The sequence below is a fragment of the Pararge aegeria genome, chromosome 19, assembly GCF_905163445.1.
Source record: "Pararge aegeria chromosome 19, ilParAegt1.1, whole genome shotgun sequence".
NCBI lineage: Eukaryota > Metazoa > Arthropoda > Insecta > Lepidoptera > Nymphalidae > Pararge > Pararge aegeria.
The window spans coordinates 8458547-8478413 of record NC_053198.1 but is presented as its reverse complement, the minus strand read 5'-3'; the positions used below and the strand labels follow the sequence as shown (position 1 = coordinate 8478413).

The 19867-nt window shown below is 37.9% G+C and overlaps 1 protein-coding gene across 1 annotated transcript; it reads left to right on the top strand.

Annotated features, from left to right (window-relative positions):
- The first annotated feature begins 6446 nt into the window (after nucleotides 1-6446).
- On the top strand, nucleotides 6447-19747 carry LOC120631934 (probable cleavage and polyadenylation specificity factor subunit 2). The gene is made up of 13 exons (XM_039901638.1): nucleotides 6447-6780; nucleotides 7521-7786; nucleotides 8550-8795; nucleotides 9789-9976; nucleotides 10735-10958; nucleotides 12161-12310; nucleotides 12820-13018; nucleotides 14290-14380; nucleotides 15772-15958; nucleotides 17229-17319; nucleotides 17464-17578; nucleotides 18372-18559; nucleotides 19615-19747. Exons 1-13 carry the CDS (start codon nucleotides 6632-6634, stop codon nucleotides 19705-19707), a joined length of 2187 nt encoding a protein of 728 aa, XP_039757572.1. The 5' UTR covers nucleotides 6447-6631; the 3' UTR covers nucleotides 19708-19747.
- The last annotated feature ends 120 nt before the right edge of the window (nucleotides 19748-19867 follow it).

Here is a 19867-nt window from a genome sequence, read left to right as displayed (position 1 = left end):
CTAGTATAAGGAAGGAATACATTCAGTTAATTCTTGCCAGAGCAGTGTGTTCTAGTGGTTAGGACTTTGTCTTCACTTTCAGGGGGGGGGCAGTTCTTGACTTTGACTTTGACTTTGAACCCCGCCACACACCTCTAAGTTACTTCTGTGCGTTTTAAGCAGTTAAATATCACTTGCTTTGACGGTGAAGTAAAATGTGTGAAGTCCACTAATCCGCACTTGGCCATATCGGTGGACAACTTTGACGGCCTATTGGCGCAGTGGGCAGCGACCCTGCTTTCTGAGTGAAGGCTGTGAGTTCGATTCCCACAACTGGAAAATGTTTGTGTGATGAACGTGTGTGCTTTTCAGTGTACGGGTGTTTATCTTTATACTATAAGTATTTATGTATAATGTATATTAAGTATTACTAAAAACATTCATCCAGTCGTCTTAGTATCCATAACACAAGCTACGCTTACTTTGGGGATAGATGGCGATGTGTGTTTTGTGGTAGTATATTATATCTTATCTTATTGCTTTAAACGAGCAATTCTTGTATATGTCTAAACACTTCTCATTATTGGAAGAGGCCCGTATCTTGTAGTCAGTGACGTGCATAGAGGGTATGCACAGGGTATGCAGCCAAAATAAAATCAAGAAAATCATAAAAAGTACGTATTGCAAAACCTTAAGGGTAGGCGTTTTATAATTTTTACAACAACGATCTTTAAGTTTTTTATAACTCCTACTGGAGATTTTTGACGTGACAACGTCTTATTATTCGATGGAGCCGGCTGCACGCACGAAAAAACATGACGCATGCGGCGTTACCTCGCTCGGAGGCGTCAGTAAGCCGACTTTACAGACAACCAATTTTGTTTTTTTTTTCATTGTTTATGGTCTGCTTGCCTAGTGGATACCCTCATTGCACGCCACTACCTGTAGTGGGGTGAGTAATGGGTTGATGATTCTAGTGATAGAATAAAGCACTATTTCAAACCAAATATTTCTTACAGGCAGTAATATGGTGGGAATACCTGCTGATGGTACTTAGTATTTTTTTCGGATGCTTGTCCGTAAACTATTTTGTTAAGAAATTTAATGGTAGGTGAATATATTTTTTTTATGATAATAGCAAGTAAGACTTCAGCCTCCATTTCGGGAGGACCGAGCTGGATCCCTGACATACAACTCTAAGGAGATTGTATACTTTTGTGACCTCTAACTTAACGGACTTATGTTCATATGTGAGGAAACCTGCATGCCTGAGAGTTCTCCATAATGTTCTCAAAGGTGTGTGAAGTACACCAAGCCGCACTTGGCCATCCTGGTGGGCTACGGCCTAAACTCTTTCTAATTCTGAGAGGAGACCCGTGGCTATGTCGGTCGGTAAAGATGAGTAGATACAGTAAGAACACGATCATCGGTCACGAAACATTTAAATAATTTATATTCAAGTATTAAAATATATTGCATCTTCTTCTTCTTCTTCTTCTGGGCAGTTTCCGCACGTAAGCGCTTCGCTTGTTGTACGTGAAATTTCCCAGTGTTGTTCGCTACTCCAGCCATCCAAGCTCGTTCCAGAATCCCAGCATGCCGCCCAGGTTGCTGAGGACTTCTGGGATAGTGGCTGGTGATCCCAGGTAGATCTCGCGTTGCTCTGTCACGCCCGTGCACTCCAGCATCACGTGCGTAGGTGTTTCATTCTTCTCCATGCATGCTCTGCAAAGAGGGCTGTCGGTGACACCTATAATAGAAAGATGTCTGTTTAAGGAGCTATGCCCTGTTATGATTCCCACCACCTTCCTAAGTTTGCTTCTATCCAGGCGGAGTAGTTTGTTAGTTAGATGTTGGTTTAGGTTAGGGAAAGCTATTTTGGTTTGTTTACAATCTTTTGCATTGGCCCAAAGTTGGGAATGCTCCCTTTGTGTTTGTTCATGTAGCCATGTTTTGTACTCACTGAACGGAATCGGTACGATCGGTTCTGGTCCTACTACCTTCAGTGTTGTGGCTTGGTGAGCTAGTGAGTCCGCCGCTTCGTTGCCTGGGTTCCCGTCATGCCCTTTGACCCACCTTAGGGTGATGTCATTAGAGGCAGCGAGTGTTTCCAGGGCGTTGTGGCAGTCGTATATGAGATTAGAGGTTGTGCTGCTGCTGGCCAGGGAACGGAGAACCGTTTGGCTGTCAGAGTTTATGATTATTTTATTGTTCATTACCTTTTTGTTTGTCATCGCTATGGCTGCAGTGGTGATGCCGACGCACTCTGCTTGGAAGACAGAATTGTTCTTACCAAGTGGGTAGCTGATCCTCATGTTTAGCTCCGGGCATACTATACCGGATCCTGTGCCTGTTTTGCTTTTGGAACCGTCCGTGTATACTTCGATGGTGGTTTGTTCTGTTTTGCTGCTTTGTTCTTTTTCTAGGTTTATTTTGTATTGCCTATCTAATATGTAGCGTTTACTAGTTCTGTCGCATTTCCACTCTAGTTGTGGTTGCCTTTTGTACGCCTCTTCCAGGATTTTGGTGTGTGCTGTGCTGGTGTTCTTCCAGAGTCCTGAGGTTTTGAGTCTCAGGGCTGCAAGTGTAGCCTCTTTTTTGATATGTAGGTGGAGCGGCGGGATGCCCAGTATTGTTTCAAGTGCTGTTGTTGGTGTCGTGCTCATGCCGCCAGTGATGGCTAGGCACGCTTGTCGTTGAAATTTTTGTAGTTCTTGCTGGGTAGTTATGAGTTCTGTTCTTGGCCACCATATGAGTGCAGCATATGCCAGAGTACTCCTTACTACTGCTAGGTACAGCCAATTCATTATTTTAGGTTTTAGTCCCCAGGTTTTACCTAGCATGCGTTTACATTGGTGTAATATAATAGTTGCTTTGTTTGTTTTGTCTTCTATGTGCCTTTTCCAACTGAGCTTGCTGTCCAAGGTGACTCCTAGGTATTTTACTTCATTAGACAGGGTGAGGCTCGTATTAAACAGGGTGGGTAATTTTGGTATATCCGGTTTTCTTTTGTTAGTGAAGAGAACCAGCTCTGTTTTCTTAGGGTTTACTGAAAGATCGTTTTCCTTACACCACCTTTCAATTAGTCGCAGAGCTCTTTGCATGATTTCGCATAGCGTGTATTCTAGTTTACCGCTGATGAGAATAGCAATGTCATCTGCGTACCCTATAGTGTAAAATCCACCTGTGTTGAGCTTTGTTATAAGGTCGTCGACAACCAGGTTCCAGAGGATTGGTGATAGAACTCCTCCTTGTGGACAACCTCTGGCTACTATTCCCTTTGTAATTCCGTTTATATCCACTTGTATTATTCTGTGCTCCAGTAGCGCTCTTATCCAACTGCGCAGTGTTGGGTGTACGTTGTAGCGTGATAGAGCTTTCTCTATGCTGTTAAAAGTTGTTTTATCAAAGGCTCCTTCGATATCGATGAAGGTTCCTAATGTTGATATCTTGTTTCCTAAGTCTCGTTCTATTTTGGTTACAACTGAGTGTAGCGCGGTTTCGGCTGATTTGCCTGTGTTGTAGGCGTGTTGATTTGGGTGTGGGGGTAGGTCCCTCAGTGCGCCATCTCTTAAGAATCGGTCCCCCAGTCTTTCTTGCGTTTTCAAGAGAAACGACGTCAGACTTATTGGTCTGAAGGATTTCGGTAGGGTGTAGTCACTTTTTCCTGGTTTTGAGAGGAAAATTACTTTGACTTCTCTCCAAGCCAGTGGTATGTATCTGTAGGCTATACATGCCTTGTATATAGCTATTAGCCAGGGTGTCAGTTGGGTCCGGCCCCATTGTAGGAGTGCTGGAAAGATGTTGTCATTTCCTCATGGGTGGAAAGTATTAATGGCCCATGTTAGTCTTTCTGATGTGACTATTTTGTTTGCGAGGGTCCAGTCTTCTTCGCTGGAATGTCTTACTCCGTGGTTGTTCCAGTCTGGTGCATTTACTATTTTGCAGCCTGGGAAGTGGGTCTCAATCAGTGTTTCGCTCATCTCTTTGTCGTTCTTTGTGTATGTTCCGTCATGCTTTTTCAATGACCCAAGTGTACGGTTATTGTCGAGACAATTCTGGCCCGGAAAATTCTGGCCCGAGGGCCAGAATTTTCCTGATTCTGGCAGCACCGTCGCAAGATTCGATGTTGGCGCAGAACTTCTGCCAGGAGTTGTTTTCCTTGTCTCTGATACGTTTATTATATTGGTATTGGGCCTCCTTAAATTTGTCCCAGTCTAATTCATGTCTGGTGTTTTTGGCCCTGTTGAACAGTTGTCTCAGACGTTTTCGTAGTCTTTCCAAGTCGTGACCCCACCAGTTGTGTTTTGGTGTTTGTTTGGTGTTGATCGTTTTTAGTGGGCATGATTGCTCATAGCTTGTTGTTATATGTTTGGTAACTGTTGTTACATTTTCCTCTATGTTATTGCAACTGTGCGTTTCAGTCGGTTTCACCGCATCTATGTTATTTTTTAAGAGTTCTCTGTATTTTTGTCTGTTGGTCTTCCTTGGATTTCTTTTAGGTATCCATTGCGTTTTTATTAGGTCCAGTTCGTAGCATATGCGTCTTTGGTCGGAGAGTGTAGGCTCGTCGCTTACGTGCCAGTTTTTTACCTGGTCGCTGATCTCTATTGTCGCTAGTGTTAGGTCTATAATGGTTTGGTATCTGCTGGACACGAACGTTGGTTCGGTGCCCTTGTTTAGTATGGTTAGGTTAGTTGTTAATAGATAGGAGACAAGTTGCTATGGCATATAAGGTACTAGTATTTATTCATCGTCTGCCAAAAGGCGTGGCAACACTTAAAAAGAGGCATTAGGTTGCCATGCTCATATATTTTTTTAAATATTTTTTAGCTAGTAACTTTATAAAATTATTTACTAAATGTATTTTAAAAATAAGACAATTTTACAGAAGCTCGGCTAGACGAAAGGTTTTCTAGGTCCCAACAAAATGCAACAACGAGCCAATCAACTCAAGTGCAAGAGTCTTCACCAATGGAACCAGTATCCTTAAAAGACGACCAATCAACTCATTCAACGAAAGAAATTTCGTTCGTTTATAATAAAGAAGAAAATTTGAAATGTAAGAACTTGAACTTAAATTTATCGAGTAACGATTCATCAAAAGACAATTCCAAGTTACAATTTTTGGGCTCTATCTATAATGAAAATGAATCCACAAAAAGTTACGAAAATTGTTCGATGTATCGATATGATAATAATTTACAAAAAAAGCAAAGTAGCGAAGAAATAATACCCGGTCATAGTGAAAACGAGTTGAAAACATGGATGTTTGATTTAATTTTAAGTATTATGAATAAAATAAATAAGTAGTCAAAAAGTTTAATATAAAATGATAATAAGTTTATTAAGAACATCGGACACATTTTTAATTTGAATTTTGTATAGGACTGCCACATGTAATACATTGTTAATCAACGAAATGCAGTTAATTATCACTTTAATAATAAGTAAGAATTCTTCTATATTCAATATTTTTTTATGAGAGACAGAACCATTAGTTGATACCGACAGAAATTGAAAAAAAAAATCATTGTATTAAAAATTTCATTTGTACTGGTGTAATCTTTAAAGATAGTTTATTTCAGTTAGATTATTATATTTCACAAAATGAAAAAATAAATAATAAATTTTCTATAAATCATAAAATACAATTATTTTTTTCCGACGCTAATAAACGCTATTGATTGGTTGACTCACTGTTTACATTCTTGTGACGTTACAAGAAAATATGAATGTCCAGCTGAAATAAACTTATAGCTTTAAATAGTATTATGTAACCCAGCTAACAATACCGTGAAATTCGTATTAGCATAGTTTTTAGTACATTAATACCTAAATGACAAGGTTGCCAGGAAGCAAGCCGCTCCGCTTTTATCTCACACAAGCTAGAACAGTGATTGTAAAATGATGTTGCAAAAGAGCAAATGCTGAGTATCTTGCTAGCATCTTCTCGGTAGAATCTGCCTTCCGAACCGGTTGTAGAGTTAATACAAAAACTGACATACCTCACGTTTCAAAAGTACTTATATTAGGCCTACTTGAAATAAATTGTACCTAACATGTAAGCTCTGTCATCATTTCATACACAAAAACGTTTAACTGTCTCTAGTGTTAAAAATAAAGTTCAATCTGTATAATTAAATGGTTTCAATCGTATATATTGTACAATATGAATCCCAGCAAAAACCTCTAACTTTTTTAAGTGCGTTTTAATTAATTAAAATAACACTTGCTTCAACGGTGAAGAAATACATCGTGAGGAAACCTGCATGCCTGAGAGTTCTATACAATGTTCTCAAAGGTGTGTGGAACTACGGCCTTTAAGCCTTCTCATTGTGGGAGGAGAGCCGTGCTCTGTAGTAGGCCGTAATGGGCTGCATGGTCAATGATCTTTGCCTGTCCTGAAGGGGAAAAATTATAAAACAATAACTGTCAATGTCATTTAACAACTTTTAGGACAAAAACAAAGCTATACTTGCTACAAGTTCACAAATTTTTGAATTTTATTTGTTTTTGAGTAACTTCAAGTTTATTATTGATGGACAGTTTGATTAAACAATAAGTTGTAAGGCTAATTTCATTACGACTCTACCAACTACAACATAAATATAATGAAAATATTGTAACCGGTAACATACAAATCAAAAGTATGACTTCAATAATAAAATTACACTGTCTTTCCGGTGCTGGGGATGAGTCTCCACCGTGCTATGTATTACAAGTGGATGAATTCAAATTCCTATTAGATTGCGGATGGGATGAAAAATTCGATATGGACTTCATAAAAGAATTAAAACGGTAAGAATGAGGTTATGTTTCTAGTACACCACATACAGCAGAATGTATGTACCAGACTCAAACCAATTTGGGATAGTTTTTCACTCAAAAATGTCGAATTAATGAGTTTTGATGTGAACTATTGCTTTCATGTTTATATTATTTATATGTATTTATTATTTTACATAGAAATGCAAAACTAGATTTGTACCAGAGGTTGACAAGTTTTTTTAATAGCGATTCTGTGGGCCTACCCAAAGAAGATGCAAAGGCTATGTTGGCCAAATAGCTAGTAAGCTACAGAAAAAACACCATTGTAAACGCAACTTTATTGGTTAATTTGGTGGGAATTAAACAACCGGTGCCTGGTCTTATATAGGGTCCACCATCTTACTTGCAAAATAAGTATTCCAATCTGCAATACAAACAAAGTATGTACAAATTTGGCAGATTAATTTAGCGATTACATGCAGTATATTCAAGCTGGAAAAACAAGAACTAATTTAAAAAGATCTTCTTGTTGTGGTGTGTCAACAATGGTGAACATGCTTGATTGCCTTGGACCTGAATTTGTATCCTGTGTCAGGCCAATACAATTGTCAGGTATTGCTTTTTATATTCATAAATTTGCAGTACTTGAGTTAGGAAATTGGGATTGTCCACCCTAATACCTTGGAGAACACCTAAATAGGTAATAGCCTCCTCCATTTCATTCATTCCCCAAGTTAGATTTAAATATAATTTATTCCTTGTTTTTTTAGACATGTGAACAACATAGATGCTGTACTACTCTCACATTCTGACCCTTTACACCTTGGAGCATTGCCCTATGCTGTGGGGCAGCTGGGTCTTAACTGCCCCATTTATGCTACCCTTCCTGTTTACAAGATGGGACAAATGTTTATGTATGATCTCTACCAGTCCTATAGAAATGTATCAGATTTTGATCTGTTCACATTGGACGATGTGGATACTGCATTTGACAAGATTATACAGCTGAAGTACAATCAGAGTATAGATATGAAAGGTATATATAGCTTTATATTATTATATTTTTACTGCATTTAATATACAAAAAAAGCCTAAAAGCAATTATGATAAGTATAATCTCTATGAAAAACCCTATTTCAAGTATTTGTTGTGCTGCCAACAAATGGAATGGAACTTAAACTGACTGGGAATTATACCAGGGACTTCATCAAGTCCTTTGCCAATTCCTGAATGAGCCATACAAAATACAAATTATATTCTCCAAATACAAATATGGTGGCCCTGGGTATAGGCAGTAGTTACATACAACTACTGCCTATCGAACTAATGTAAATTCTAATTCAAAATTCATTTATTTATAAGCAATTTGAAACAGGCGAGTCATTTGGTTTGTACAGTCTACCACCCGTTTGGAAAGTGAATTCTACCAATATTATGTATCAAGTTAACAATTATTAAGTTAAAATGATACTGCAAAATTGTTATAGCTCTATTGTGTAGTGAGTACATATTATTTAGTAAATAGCTAGCTAGCAAAAATCTAGCTCTTATAAAGCTTTCTCCCCTTATCAGAAGTTTCGAGTATAGTCACATAAACCCATCTATCTACTCTATGATCTCTGAGTAATGATTAAAGATCTCATGAAGCAATCGAGACAGCAATCCTGTAAGTGACACCAGGCCTTACTGACCTCAGTAGTTAATATTATATACACATTCGCAACCCTGTCTAGACTCTGTCTTCATTAACGACAATATCAATGGCATATACTATGCTACCATAATTTCTGTTATTTCAGGCAAAGGCTTAGGTCTCCGCATTACTCCACTCGCCGCTGGTCACCTACTAGGAGGTACAGTGTGGCGTATCGCAGCGCCAGGAGAAGAGGATATAATATATGCTCCAGATTTTAACCACAAAAAGGAAAGACATCTCAATGGGTGCGAAATAGAGAAGATTATGCGCCCATCACTGCTGTTGCTTGGTGCAATGAATGCTGATTATGTTCAACAGAGAAGGAGATTGCGGGATGAGAAACTTATGAGTGAGTTCAAAGTCAAAGTCAAATATTTATTTATTCATATAGGCACATAGATTTCACATTTGATGCTTACATTACATGTAAAATATGACATAGAAGTGAGTTGATGGCGATAACTAAATTTGTCAATGTAAAACTAAAGCTACGAGGGTTCCAAATGTGCTTGTTGTATTGCACACTTCTAAAGACATATGGAGAACAGCTTGTAGTTGTCTTTTTATAATATCTAAACTAGTAACTAGTAAGTAAAATATTTGTTATTAGAGCTTTACTAGGTATCATCAAGTATTTTTTGTTTCTGAACCCAAATTCAAATTCAAAATTTCTTTATTCATGTAGGCCTCTCACAGGCACTTATGAAGCGTTAATACATATTTGTTTACATAATTATAAGGGGATGGTGATAACTTCGTTCAACAAGTTAAATCTAAAGCTACGAGGGTTCCAAACGCGCCCTGGTCTAAGAAGAGCCCACTACAAAAAGAAAAAAAAATATTTTCCCCAGAAACTACGCTATGGTAATGGGAACATATTTTCAGTAAATTGCTTGGGCATGTTTCTGTTCTGTCCGAACTGAGGGTCAGTACAGTTTCAGTACGCTCAAAAAACGAACTAAATTAATAAAAGTGACACCATAATACCAAAAGTTTAATAGGTCAATGTCAAAGTTACTGATGGTGATTGCTAATAATATGTTTCAATACTTATTATTATATTTGACGGCCGATTGGCGCAGTGGGCAGCGACGCTTTCTGAGTCCAAGGCCGTGGGTTCGATTCCCACAGCTGGAAAATGTTTCTGCCATGAACAAGAATGTTTCAATGTCTGGGTGATTATCTGTATTTTAAAAGTTTATATATATTATTCATCAGTCATCATAGTACCCATAACACAAGCTACGTTCACTTTGGGACTAGATGGCGATGTATGTATTGTCATAGAATATTTATTTATTTATTTTATAAAATGTTAAATACAAAATTTTATTTATTACAGCTACAATTCTCACCACTCTCAGAGGAGGTGGGTCAGTGCTTGTATGTACAGACACAGCTGGGAGGGTTCTAGAATTAGCACACATGTTGGACCAGCTGTGGAGGAATAAAGATTCAGGGCTTGTCGCTTACTCCCTTCTTCTGCTTTCCAATGTTAGCTACAATGTTGTGGAGTTTGCTAAGTCCCAGGTAAAATGAATTATTCATACTACAACTAAATTTTTAGATTCCTTGCATCCTGAAACTCACATGAAATTTAATTATGTTCTTGAATCACACTCTAACTCTTAAATATATTTATTTATTTATTTAGTTTCATCAGGCAGCAGCAAAAAAAAAACACTTCAATACTAATATATTACATACACACAGAAATCTATTTATTTTATGATGATGAATTCAAATAATTTTTCAATAACTCCATTATTATCTAAGTATATCCATCATTACCTATCAAACAATGTATATTGGGTAAGCACATACAGATTTCTCAAAATATTTTGTTCATTTTTTAATTAAGAAATAGAAGGACTAACCGAACCGCAATATTTTATTGTTTATACAATTTTTATTGTATGTGCTCCATGTTGAAAAAAAAAGGGGCAGATATTGTTATTTTTATTCGCTCACAATAGATTATAAAAACGCGCAAGTTAATTAATTTATACAGAATAATTAATTATAATTCAATATTAGTTAGTTTATGTTATTCTTTAGAATTTTATTTACAATTTATTTATAATTTTTATTAATACATAACTATAACCTAAAATAAACTATTTAAAAACTAAATAAAATCTAAAACGTCCTCGAAACCACCGCAGCGAGGCACAGTTCCTAAGATTATGATTATTATTATTAGATTATGTTATTCTTTTATAAAATGAACATGCAAACATTTTTATTCGTGTATAATTCCTCTGATATACCCCATATTTTTCTTATAGATAGAATGGATGAGTGACAAATTAACACGAGCATTCGAAGGCGCGCGTAGTAACCCGTTCGCACTGCGACATTTACAACTATGCCACTCCATTGGTGAAGTGACCCGGACTCCAGGACCCAAGGTCGTACTGGCGTCCTTCCCAGACTTGGAGACAGGCTTTGCGAGAGACTTGTTTCTATTGTGGGCTCCGCATCCACAGAATTCAATCGTTTTGACTGCCAGGTAAAAAATATTTCAATAATAGGCAAAATGATTAATTTTGTAAAACTGGCCTAAAAATATCTTATAATTGCATAAAAAGTTTTGTGGATATAAATTGTAAATTATATTTTGAAAATGATTCCCGCCGCATTCGTAACGTCATAGGCAAATCAAAGATGTCTGCCTTAGCTAAAGATTATTGATTCTGGCATTGAGAACACAAAACTGAGCATATGATAGTTTGAATTAAAAAAATACTTATATTTTCTCTCTTCTTCTTGCGATTCTTTGTTATTGACATCATGTTGTTTCGCATTTCTATCAATTACCAAGCTGCACAATTTCATTACCTCTGGAAGGATAAATAACATAGTATGTCAGAGTAATAGGTACTATATACACCTTGGTTTGAAGCGGTGATAGCCCAGTGGGTAGAACTTCGACTTTCCTTTAGAGGGGGGGATTCGAATCCTAGCACGCGCCTCTTATTTTCAGTTATGTGCGTTTAAAGCAATTATAATATCACTTGAAAAAAATCGTGCATACTTTTTTCAAATGTGTGTGAAGGTGTGTGAAGTCCACCAATCCACCAATACCTTCTCATTGTGGGACGAGACCTGTGCCCTGTCGAGGGCCGGTATAAGGGTTTGATATGACGATGATGATGACACCTTGATTTTATTAACTTTATTCACTCTCATCTATATCAGTAGATTTCCTGTAAGATCTCACGAAAGAGAATATGAGAATCCCGCTTTATATCCTTACTTGATTATAGATTTGTATTAAACGTAAGCTTATAGAAAAGTCCTATTATAGTATAAAGGACTACGTACACGATAAAAAAGCTTGGGTGTAAATTATTGCTCTAACCAGGTTGCTCTTCTAATAATTTAAAATGACATTGTGAGATGGTGATAACAAAAAAAAAAAAAAAACACCCGGCTAAGTTTGTTGTGGGCTTCTTCTTAGACCAGGACGCGTTTGGAACCCTCGTAGCTTTAGTTTTAAGTTTACGAATGTGGTTATCGCCATCATCTCACTACCGTGGAATTCTCAAAAGTGCCGCCTATGGACCTACTTGAATAAAGATATTTTTGACTTTGACTTTATTCCAAAAAGAAAGCTATGGGCAAATGTCAAGTCTTAAGATAGAAATTAAATATATCTATGTTGAAAATAATGGTAGGTTACTGATAAAATGTAGTTGTTTTCTTTTCTAGAACATCTCCAGGTACTTTGGCGCGGGACCTTATAGAAAAAGGTGGTGATCGGACACTAGAACTTGCTGTACGGAGACGAGTTCGGTTAGAGGGACCTGAACTAGAAGAGTTCCTGCAGCAACAACGGTTGAAAGTCAACAATACTGTCAAGTACGTAGGAACATTTTATACTGTGGGTACAGTAAGTTTTATATGAAACATTAATTGATCTAGAATAATGATGATGATCAAAACTGAATGTGCAAGTTTTAGAAGTGTATTCTGTTTTCAGTGGCATAGGTATTTTGAAGTATGTTTCCAAATACCATGGTATTTCCATGGGGTAGGGTATTTGAAAACACCCTACGAAATTCCCTTATCCAGGAGAGGTTTTTTTCAAAATTGACAAAAAAAAAAGTCTTCCAAAAATTTTCGTTTAATATAACCCCTCTTGAAAGTTAACCCATTACCATATTAGAGTGCATCATCTCTTACCACCAGCTGAGATAGCAGTCAAGGGCAAGTTGTAGTGGAATAAAAAAAAGTCTAAAAATGATTGAAATCAACTAGATGGTGGTAGATAAACAATCAAACGTGTTTTTTTTTTAATCTTATTTATTTAAAGGGGTTTTGTCAACAAACAAACAATCAAAAGTGTTAAAAAAGTTGATTCTTTTCAGAGAAGAAGCAGGCGGTATATCTTCAGATTCTGAATCGGACAGCGAGTTAGAAATGTGGGTGGTGACGGGACGACACGACATCCCGGTGCGAAGTGACTCGCGACCCTCCGGCTGCTTCAAAACGAACAAAAGACATCATGCGATGTACCCGTGCCACGAGGAAAGGACGCGAGCCGACGACTACGGAGAAGTTATAAAAGTGAGTAGCATACAAACAAATATCATTAAACTCACTGTAAAATAGTCAGCTAATGTGGGTAGTGATAAAGGCAAATCTCCGGCTCCTTCAAGATGAATAAAAAACGTCACGTGATTTACCCGTGCCACGAGGAAAGGACGCGTGCCGTCGACTACGGATAAGTTATAAAAGTGAGTAGCATACAAACAAATATCATTAAACTCACTGTAAAATAGTCAGCTAATGTGGGTAGTGAGAAAAGCAAATCTCCAGCTCCTTCAAGATGAATAAAAAAGATCACGTGATTTACCCGTGCCATGAGGAAAGGGCGCGTGCCGTCGACTACGGATAAGTTATAAAAGTGAGTAGCATACAAACAAATATCATTAAACTCACTGTAAAATAGTCAGCTAAAGTGGGTAGTGATAAAAGCAAATCTCCGGCTCCTTCAAGATGAATAAAAAACATCACGTGATTTACCCGTGCCACGAGGAAAGGACGCGTGCCGACGACTACGGAGAAATTATAAAAGTGAGTAGCATACAAACAAATATCATTAAACTCACTGTAAAATAGTCAGCTAAAGTGGGTAGTGATAAAGGCATTTGCAAACCTCCGGCTCCTTCAAGATGAACACAAATTTCACGCAATGTACCCGTTCGACGAGGAACGGACACGAGCCGACGACTACGTAGAAGTTATAAAAGTGAGTAGCATACAAACAAATATCATTAAACTCACTGTAAAATAGTCAGCTAATGTGGGTAGTGATAAAGGCTTGCAAACCTCCGGCTCTCTCTCTGATGTACCCGTGCCACGAGGTACGGACAACCAACTATGGAGAAGTTAGAAATGTGAGTAGCATACATACAAATACACATTAAACTCACTGCAAAATAGTCAGCTATTGTGGGTAGTGGTAAAGGGATTCGCAAACCTCCGGCTCCTTCATGATGAACAAAGACTTCACGCGATGTACCCGTGCCACTAGGAACGGACGCGAGCCGACTATGGAGCAGTTATAAATGTGAGTAGCATACACACAAATATCACTCATTCTTAAATAGTGAGGTCTTTAGGTACTGATAAAGTCTCTTGTAACTCAACTGCTTCTTCAAGATGAAGAATGTAGGCCGGTTTTGTGTTGAGGCGTATTTATTTTCCTCGTATATGTCTCCGGCTGATTTCATGTCGTCTATGCGAAAAATCTCCTTTCCACGTTAGCATTTGATACATTGATTAAGATTCGAATTATATGGGTCAGTTAAAACATGTATTTAATTATGTCGCAGCCAGAAGACTATAGACTGGCTGAAGTAGTTGATGCTGAAGGGGAAATTCGCGACGTGCCTCCAGCACCGCCGCAGAAACAAGAACCTGAAGGTACGAAACTATTAGATACTATATGAGACGCGTTAACAAATAAATGCTCGTATTGTTATATTGGCCTCTCGTAGTCCTGTAACAATATTTCAGTACCTCCTAAAGTATGTTATTAAATAACATACTGTGAAAGGCGTGATTTATCTACTTAATATAGAAAGCAGCATAGCTGTCGCCAAGTTGCTTCTTCGCCTTGTTGCCTTTCGATGCTGTGTTCTGGTCTAAAGGGTGTGGTTGCCGGTGTAATCACATAGGCTTACCACCTACGCCTCTGATTGGTGGACACAGCGCGACACTTTGCAGGACGTGTCCCTCGCATACCCTGTAGAGTGTTTTTCTGTTTACAAGCGATGGATTGGCTCGTCAACAATCCAATCAAATTACTATGAAGAAAGACACTTCCCAGTTTCTTTATTTTTATCGATTACGTAGTCCTTTACACTATAATAGAACCTTTCTATAAGCTAACGTTTAAAACTAACTTTGAACTTATTAAGCGACATCTCCAAGACGTCAATGGCTAGTTTATTGTAAAATTGTATGCATGCTACTTTAAACGAATTATGAATTTTGTAGCCTAGTATATTGCACTGCAAGTTTATGCACATTTTTTTCTTAAATTTAGTAATATTTTTATGAACATACATTAAATTTGTAGTTTCTGTCACTGTCATTATTTAAAAATCTTTAAATTTATCTCTCAAATAATCTCTCGGACCCATTATGTAAATAGCACGAATATATTGCTAATATAAGTATCTACATAATGGATCTCTCGGAGATTGGAATTTTACTATGAGGTAATATTGCTTACAGAATTACCCCATATTAAAATTTCATATGACATAATGATGTGAAAGTAACTAACCTACCGTAACCTTCTACCTACGTGTACCTACGTACCTACGTGTATCTTCTTTACCGCATAGGAGTAGAACTAAGCCTGTTCGATAAATTATTTTATTCATAACCTTAGTGTGGATTCGTTTTCACCAAACGTCCAGTTTGTATCCGTGTGCTGAGTGCGAGATCTCACTCAGCGGTGAGAAATTCGCAACTTTCTTATCAACAGGTGATATTGCAGTTTAGGACTCCATTGTACAGTAATTAAAAAAAAGAAAGTGCCGATTGTGACATTTGCAAGCTACGTTTACTTATTCGAACGCGTAAAAGTTAACTACGATTTGTATGGTATTGAAAGAGCGCCACCTAGTGACAGTATGGTGTCCCGGCAATGTCACTAGATGACGCTTCCTCGATACCATACAAATCGTAGTTAACTTTCACGTGACCGAGTAAGTTAACGTAGGTAGATTTAAATTAGAGTGGTAATCTTACACTCGCAACTCTGATGTTGTCGTTCACGGCTCACTTACTTAATTTATTTACAGAGGAAATGACAGAAATCCCGAGCAAATGCGTGAGCTCAGTCCGTCAAGTGGTCATACGGGCCAGTATACAATACATCGAGCTGGAGGGCCGATGTGACGGAGAATCTCTACTGCGAGTTGTGGCTCACGCGAAACCGAGGGGTATCATTGGACTCCGGGCCGGTGTTTCAGCGCTAAATACATTAAAGTAAGTGATTATGTCCTAAGGCTTCAGCTTTACTTCATCATCATCATCACATCAACCGATAGACGTCCACTGCTGGACATAGGTCTTTTGTAGGGAGTTTCAAATTCAACGGTTTTGTGCCGCTTGGATCCAGCGGCTTGCGACGCGCTTAATGTAGTCTGTCCACCTCGTTGGGGGCCGACCAACGCTGCGCTTACCAGTTTGGGGCTGCCATTCCAGCACCTTGGGACCCCAACGTCCATCCTTTCTCCGAACTATGTGCCCGGCCCATTGCCGCTTTACTTTTGGGGGGACCGAATTTAATCGCCGGCACGCACTGCTGATCATGTGATAATTTTATTAATATAATTGTATACAATGGCAGCAGCAGGTATTCTTTTTTTTTTTTTTGTTCCACTACAAGTTAGCCCTTGACTGCAATCTCATCTGGTGGTAAGTGATGATGCAATGAATGAAAGTGATCTAAAATGGCAGCGGGCTAACCTGTTAAGGAGTATGGTAGTCATACACATAATCGGTTTCTACGCGACATCGCACCGGAACACAAAACGCTTAGCGGCACGTCTTTGCCGGTAGGTTGGTAACTAGCCACAGCCAAAGCCTCCCACAAGACAAACATTCTACAGTGAAGCGGTGATAGCGCAGTGGATAGGAGCTCGACTTCACTTTCAGGGGGCCGAGATCGAATCCCCGCACGCACCTATAACTTTTCTAAGTTATGTGCGTTTTAAACAATTAAAATATCACTTGGTTTAACGGCGAAGAAAACATCGCGTTGAAACATGCATGACTGAGGAGTTCTACATAATATTCTCAAAGGTGTGTCGAGTCTACCAATCGGCACTAATATTATCGGCAATCGGCAATAAAATTATCAAATCATCTTATTGAAATATTTATTTATTTATACTCTTTATATGCAAACAAAAAAAAACAGAACAAGTATAAAAAAAAACACAGAAGTAGTATACAAAAGGCGGCCTAATCGCTGAGTAGCGATCTCTGCCAGGCAACCTTAGTATAAGGGAAACAAAAGGAAAACAGATCGCAGTTTGTGCAGAATTAAAAAAATACGTACAACTACAAAAAAACTACATAATAATACTTGAACTAGATTATACAAATAAAATAATACATAATATACTATATATTAAAAAAAATATATATAATAAACTAATACACAAATGTAAACTATAGCGATTTTACTGTTGTTTGTTATTTGTTATTAATTAAAATAGTATTGTAAATGTCAAACTATTTAAATCTTCAGGAAGCATTGTGAAGGTGAGGGCATAGAGAAGATCTTTATGCCGAACCGCGGTGAAACCATAGACGCTACTACAGAATCACATATTTATCAGGTAAGTTTTAGTTTTACTTCTTACATCCAAAGTTAATACAGAAATCCGTAAAAAGCTTGGGGTTGAATTGCTCTAACTTCATGTAGTTACAATAAATTGCTGGTGTGTCTTATGAATAAATAAATAATAAATACCTTACCACAGGTGAAACTGACTGATAGCTTGATGTGCGGCGTGACGTGGCGTAACGCGGGAGACGCGGAACTGGCGTGGCTTTCCGCAGTTATCACCGCGCCGCGCGCTCGGGAGCCCACTGCCGGTAAATAATCATTATTATTCCATAGGACCATACATCAGTGGTGTGCATTTCATACATGCACAAAAGCACTGCCTACCCTAAAATTGATGTATAACTCGTATAGGAGGAGGACTTTTGCCGTATTATGCAATTTTTCTGCTGTATGCATACCCTTGTAAGAAAACCAGTGCACGCCAGTGCCAAACATACAATCATATATATCCCATTATAGTTTTGACGCCCTCCCTGGCGCTGCGGTGACCGCTGTGAATTTAAATAGGAGGTCCAGGTTCGATTCCCAGCAGAGGCAATTTGGTAATTTGTAATTTCTGAATTTAAATAATATTTATTAATAAAAAATAATTATTCAACTACTAGATAGTCCTCCAAGTAAAGAACTAACTTGTAGTGGAATTTAGAAAAAAACCAATTATTGGACTTTGTTTGTTATCCCGAAGTAAAAAATATCCTAATCCAAATTCATTTATTTCAGTACTACTTTCAGGCCTACTTTATAAGCTCGTTTGTGCAACGCACGTTTCGCTCCGAAACCGGAGCATCCTCAGGAGATGTTGACTTTACAATGACTAATTTTTAAGAAGAAAAATTGTTAAGGGAAATGTTTTTGTTAGAGAAACTTGCGTAGGGTACATTGCCGAAGATCTGTTTGGTGTGGACTATAAGGATTGAAGAAATTATAAATTACACCATACAGATTCTCCTGCTTTTCGCGGACTATAGCAAATTAAGCTCATTTTCATAATATATCATGGATTTCCGCAAAGTAACGCCTGCTTCTATCCAATAATAATAGAAGACGCCGCGGACGACGAAATGATATCCCTAGAATCTGCCGGCCCTACCAGCACGCCTCACGCCGCATCGTTCATCAACTCAGTGCGTCTGTCTGAGCTCAGAGCCGCTTTGGCTCGACTCGGCCTCAACGCGGAGTTCTCCGGCGGGGCATTGGAATGCTGTAATGGAACTATTGCGATACGACGGGTGAGTTAAACTTAGCCTATGAATGTGCTTTCACTCAGCACAAAATTAAAAAAAAAAACGAAAAATTATTTCACGTAGTTCCTACTTTATTCTATTGAAACTTCAAGAAACACTTCTCCTCTCTCTCGCATGAAGAAAGAGAGAGCGCAATTGATCCATTAAAACCTTCCATTAGAGGTATATAGTACCGGCTGCTCGAATAACATAGGCAGGAGACAAAAAAATTATCCACAGATTTGTCCACTGTCAAGGGATGAAATTGCAACAGGGAATAGAAGTTTATCTTCTGTTTAATATTACACGTATATTATTTTCACCAGAAAGCTGTGGGAAAGATAAAATTTTAACTTTTACCTGGGAAGAAAATTGTCTCGTGACGAGTGGCATTTTAAGAATATATAATTTCAGATTTTTCTCTGATCTCGGTAGTAGTAGCACGCTGAGTTGCTGCCCATTCTCAGTAATATTACCTTGCTTTTTTTTTACCAATACTTCAAATCTACAATACGCATCATATTATTGTCAATATGCAGAATGTTGTCAATGATATTGACATGTGTGCGGGCAGTCTTACTCGGCTAGTGCGCCACCCGCGAGAGGTGGTGGTGAAATCTTTATTCTTTGTCTTTATTCTTTGATTTTTTTTATTTACGTGATGTGTACTTGCGGCGTTACGAATTTCTATTCAATTGATGGCAAAGGAATAAAGAAATAATAATGATTACTGACGTCCATCTGGCTGTGTTTTCGAACATTCTAGGTGTTTCAATTTTCTTACTGGTCATACTTTATCACTACATCAACGCAAACAGTTCAAAATAAATATGGTGTAATTCCAGAAGAACTTACTTATTTTGGGTTATAAATAATGTACACTGCTAAGTGTATAATAATAGATTTATTCTTATCTCCCGTCACCTAACGAATCGTCAGAGTGGCTTATAAATTGATATGTTTAAAGCTGGCAATGCTGTATTAATATAGTTAATCCTTGATTAAACGGAAAGATGGAGTCGCGACAAAAACCAATAAATATTTAATCTTTTTGCTTCTAGTTGGAGAACGGTCGCGTTGCTTTGGAAGGTGTACTATCCGAAGAGTATTACAAAGTGAGAGAACTTCTTTACGATCAGTTTGCTATCGTTTAATGTTAAGGCTGATAATAAAAAAAAATATTAATTAAGTATATTTGTTTTGTTTTATTCTGGTGGCGGATACTCATTTTATAGTTATAATTTGGATACAAATTATTACAAAGTAGATTAGTTACTTTTCTGCTTTAGCTGAAAGGGCATATCGTCCACTTAA

Excerpts from the sequence above, each read along its gene's own strand:
- LOC120631934 (XM_039901638.1), top strand. The coding sequence starts at position 6,632 with ATGACTTCAATAATAAAATTACACTGTCTTTCCGGTGCTGGGGATGAG. Across the intron at positions 9,977-10,734 it reads TGGAGTTTGCTAAGTCCCAG|ATAGAATGGATGAGTGACAA; the intron begins GTAAAATGAATT and ends TTTTTCTTATAG. Across the intron at positions 10,959-12,160 it reads TCAATCGTTTTGACTGCCAG|AACATCTCCAGGTACTTTGG; the intron begins GTAAAAAATATT and ends TTTCTTTTCTAG.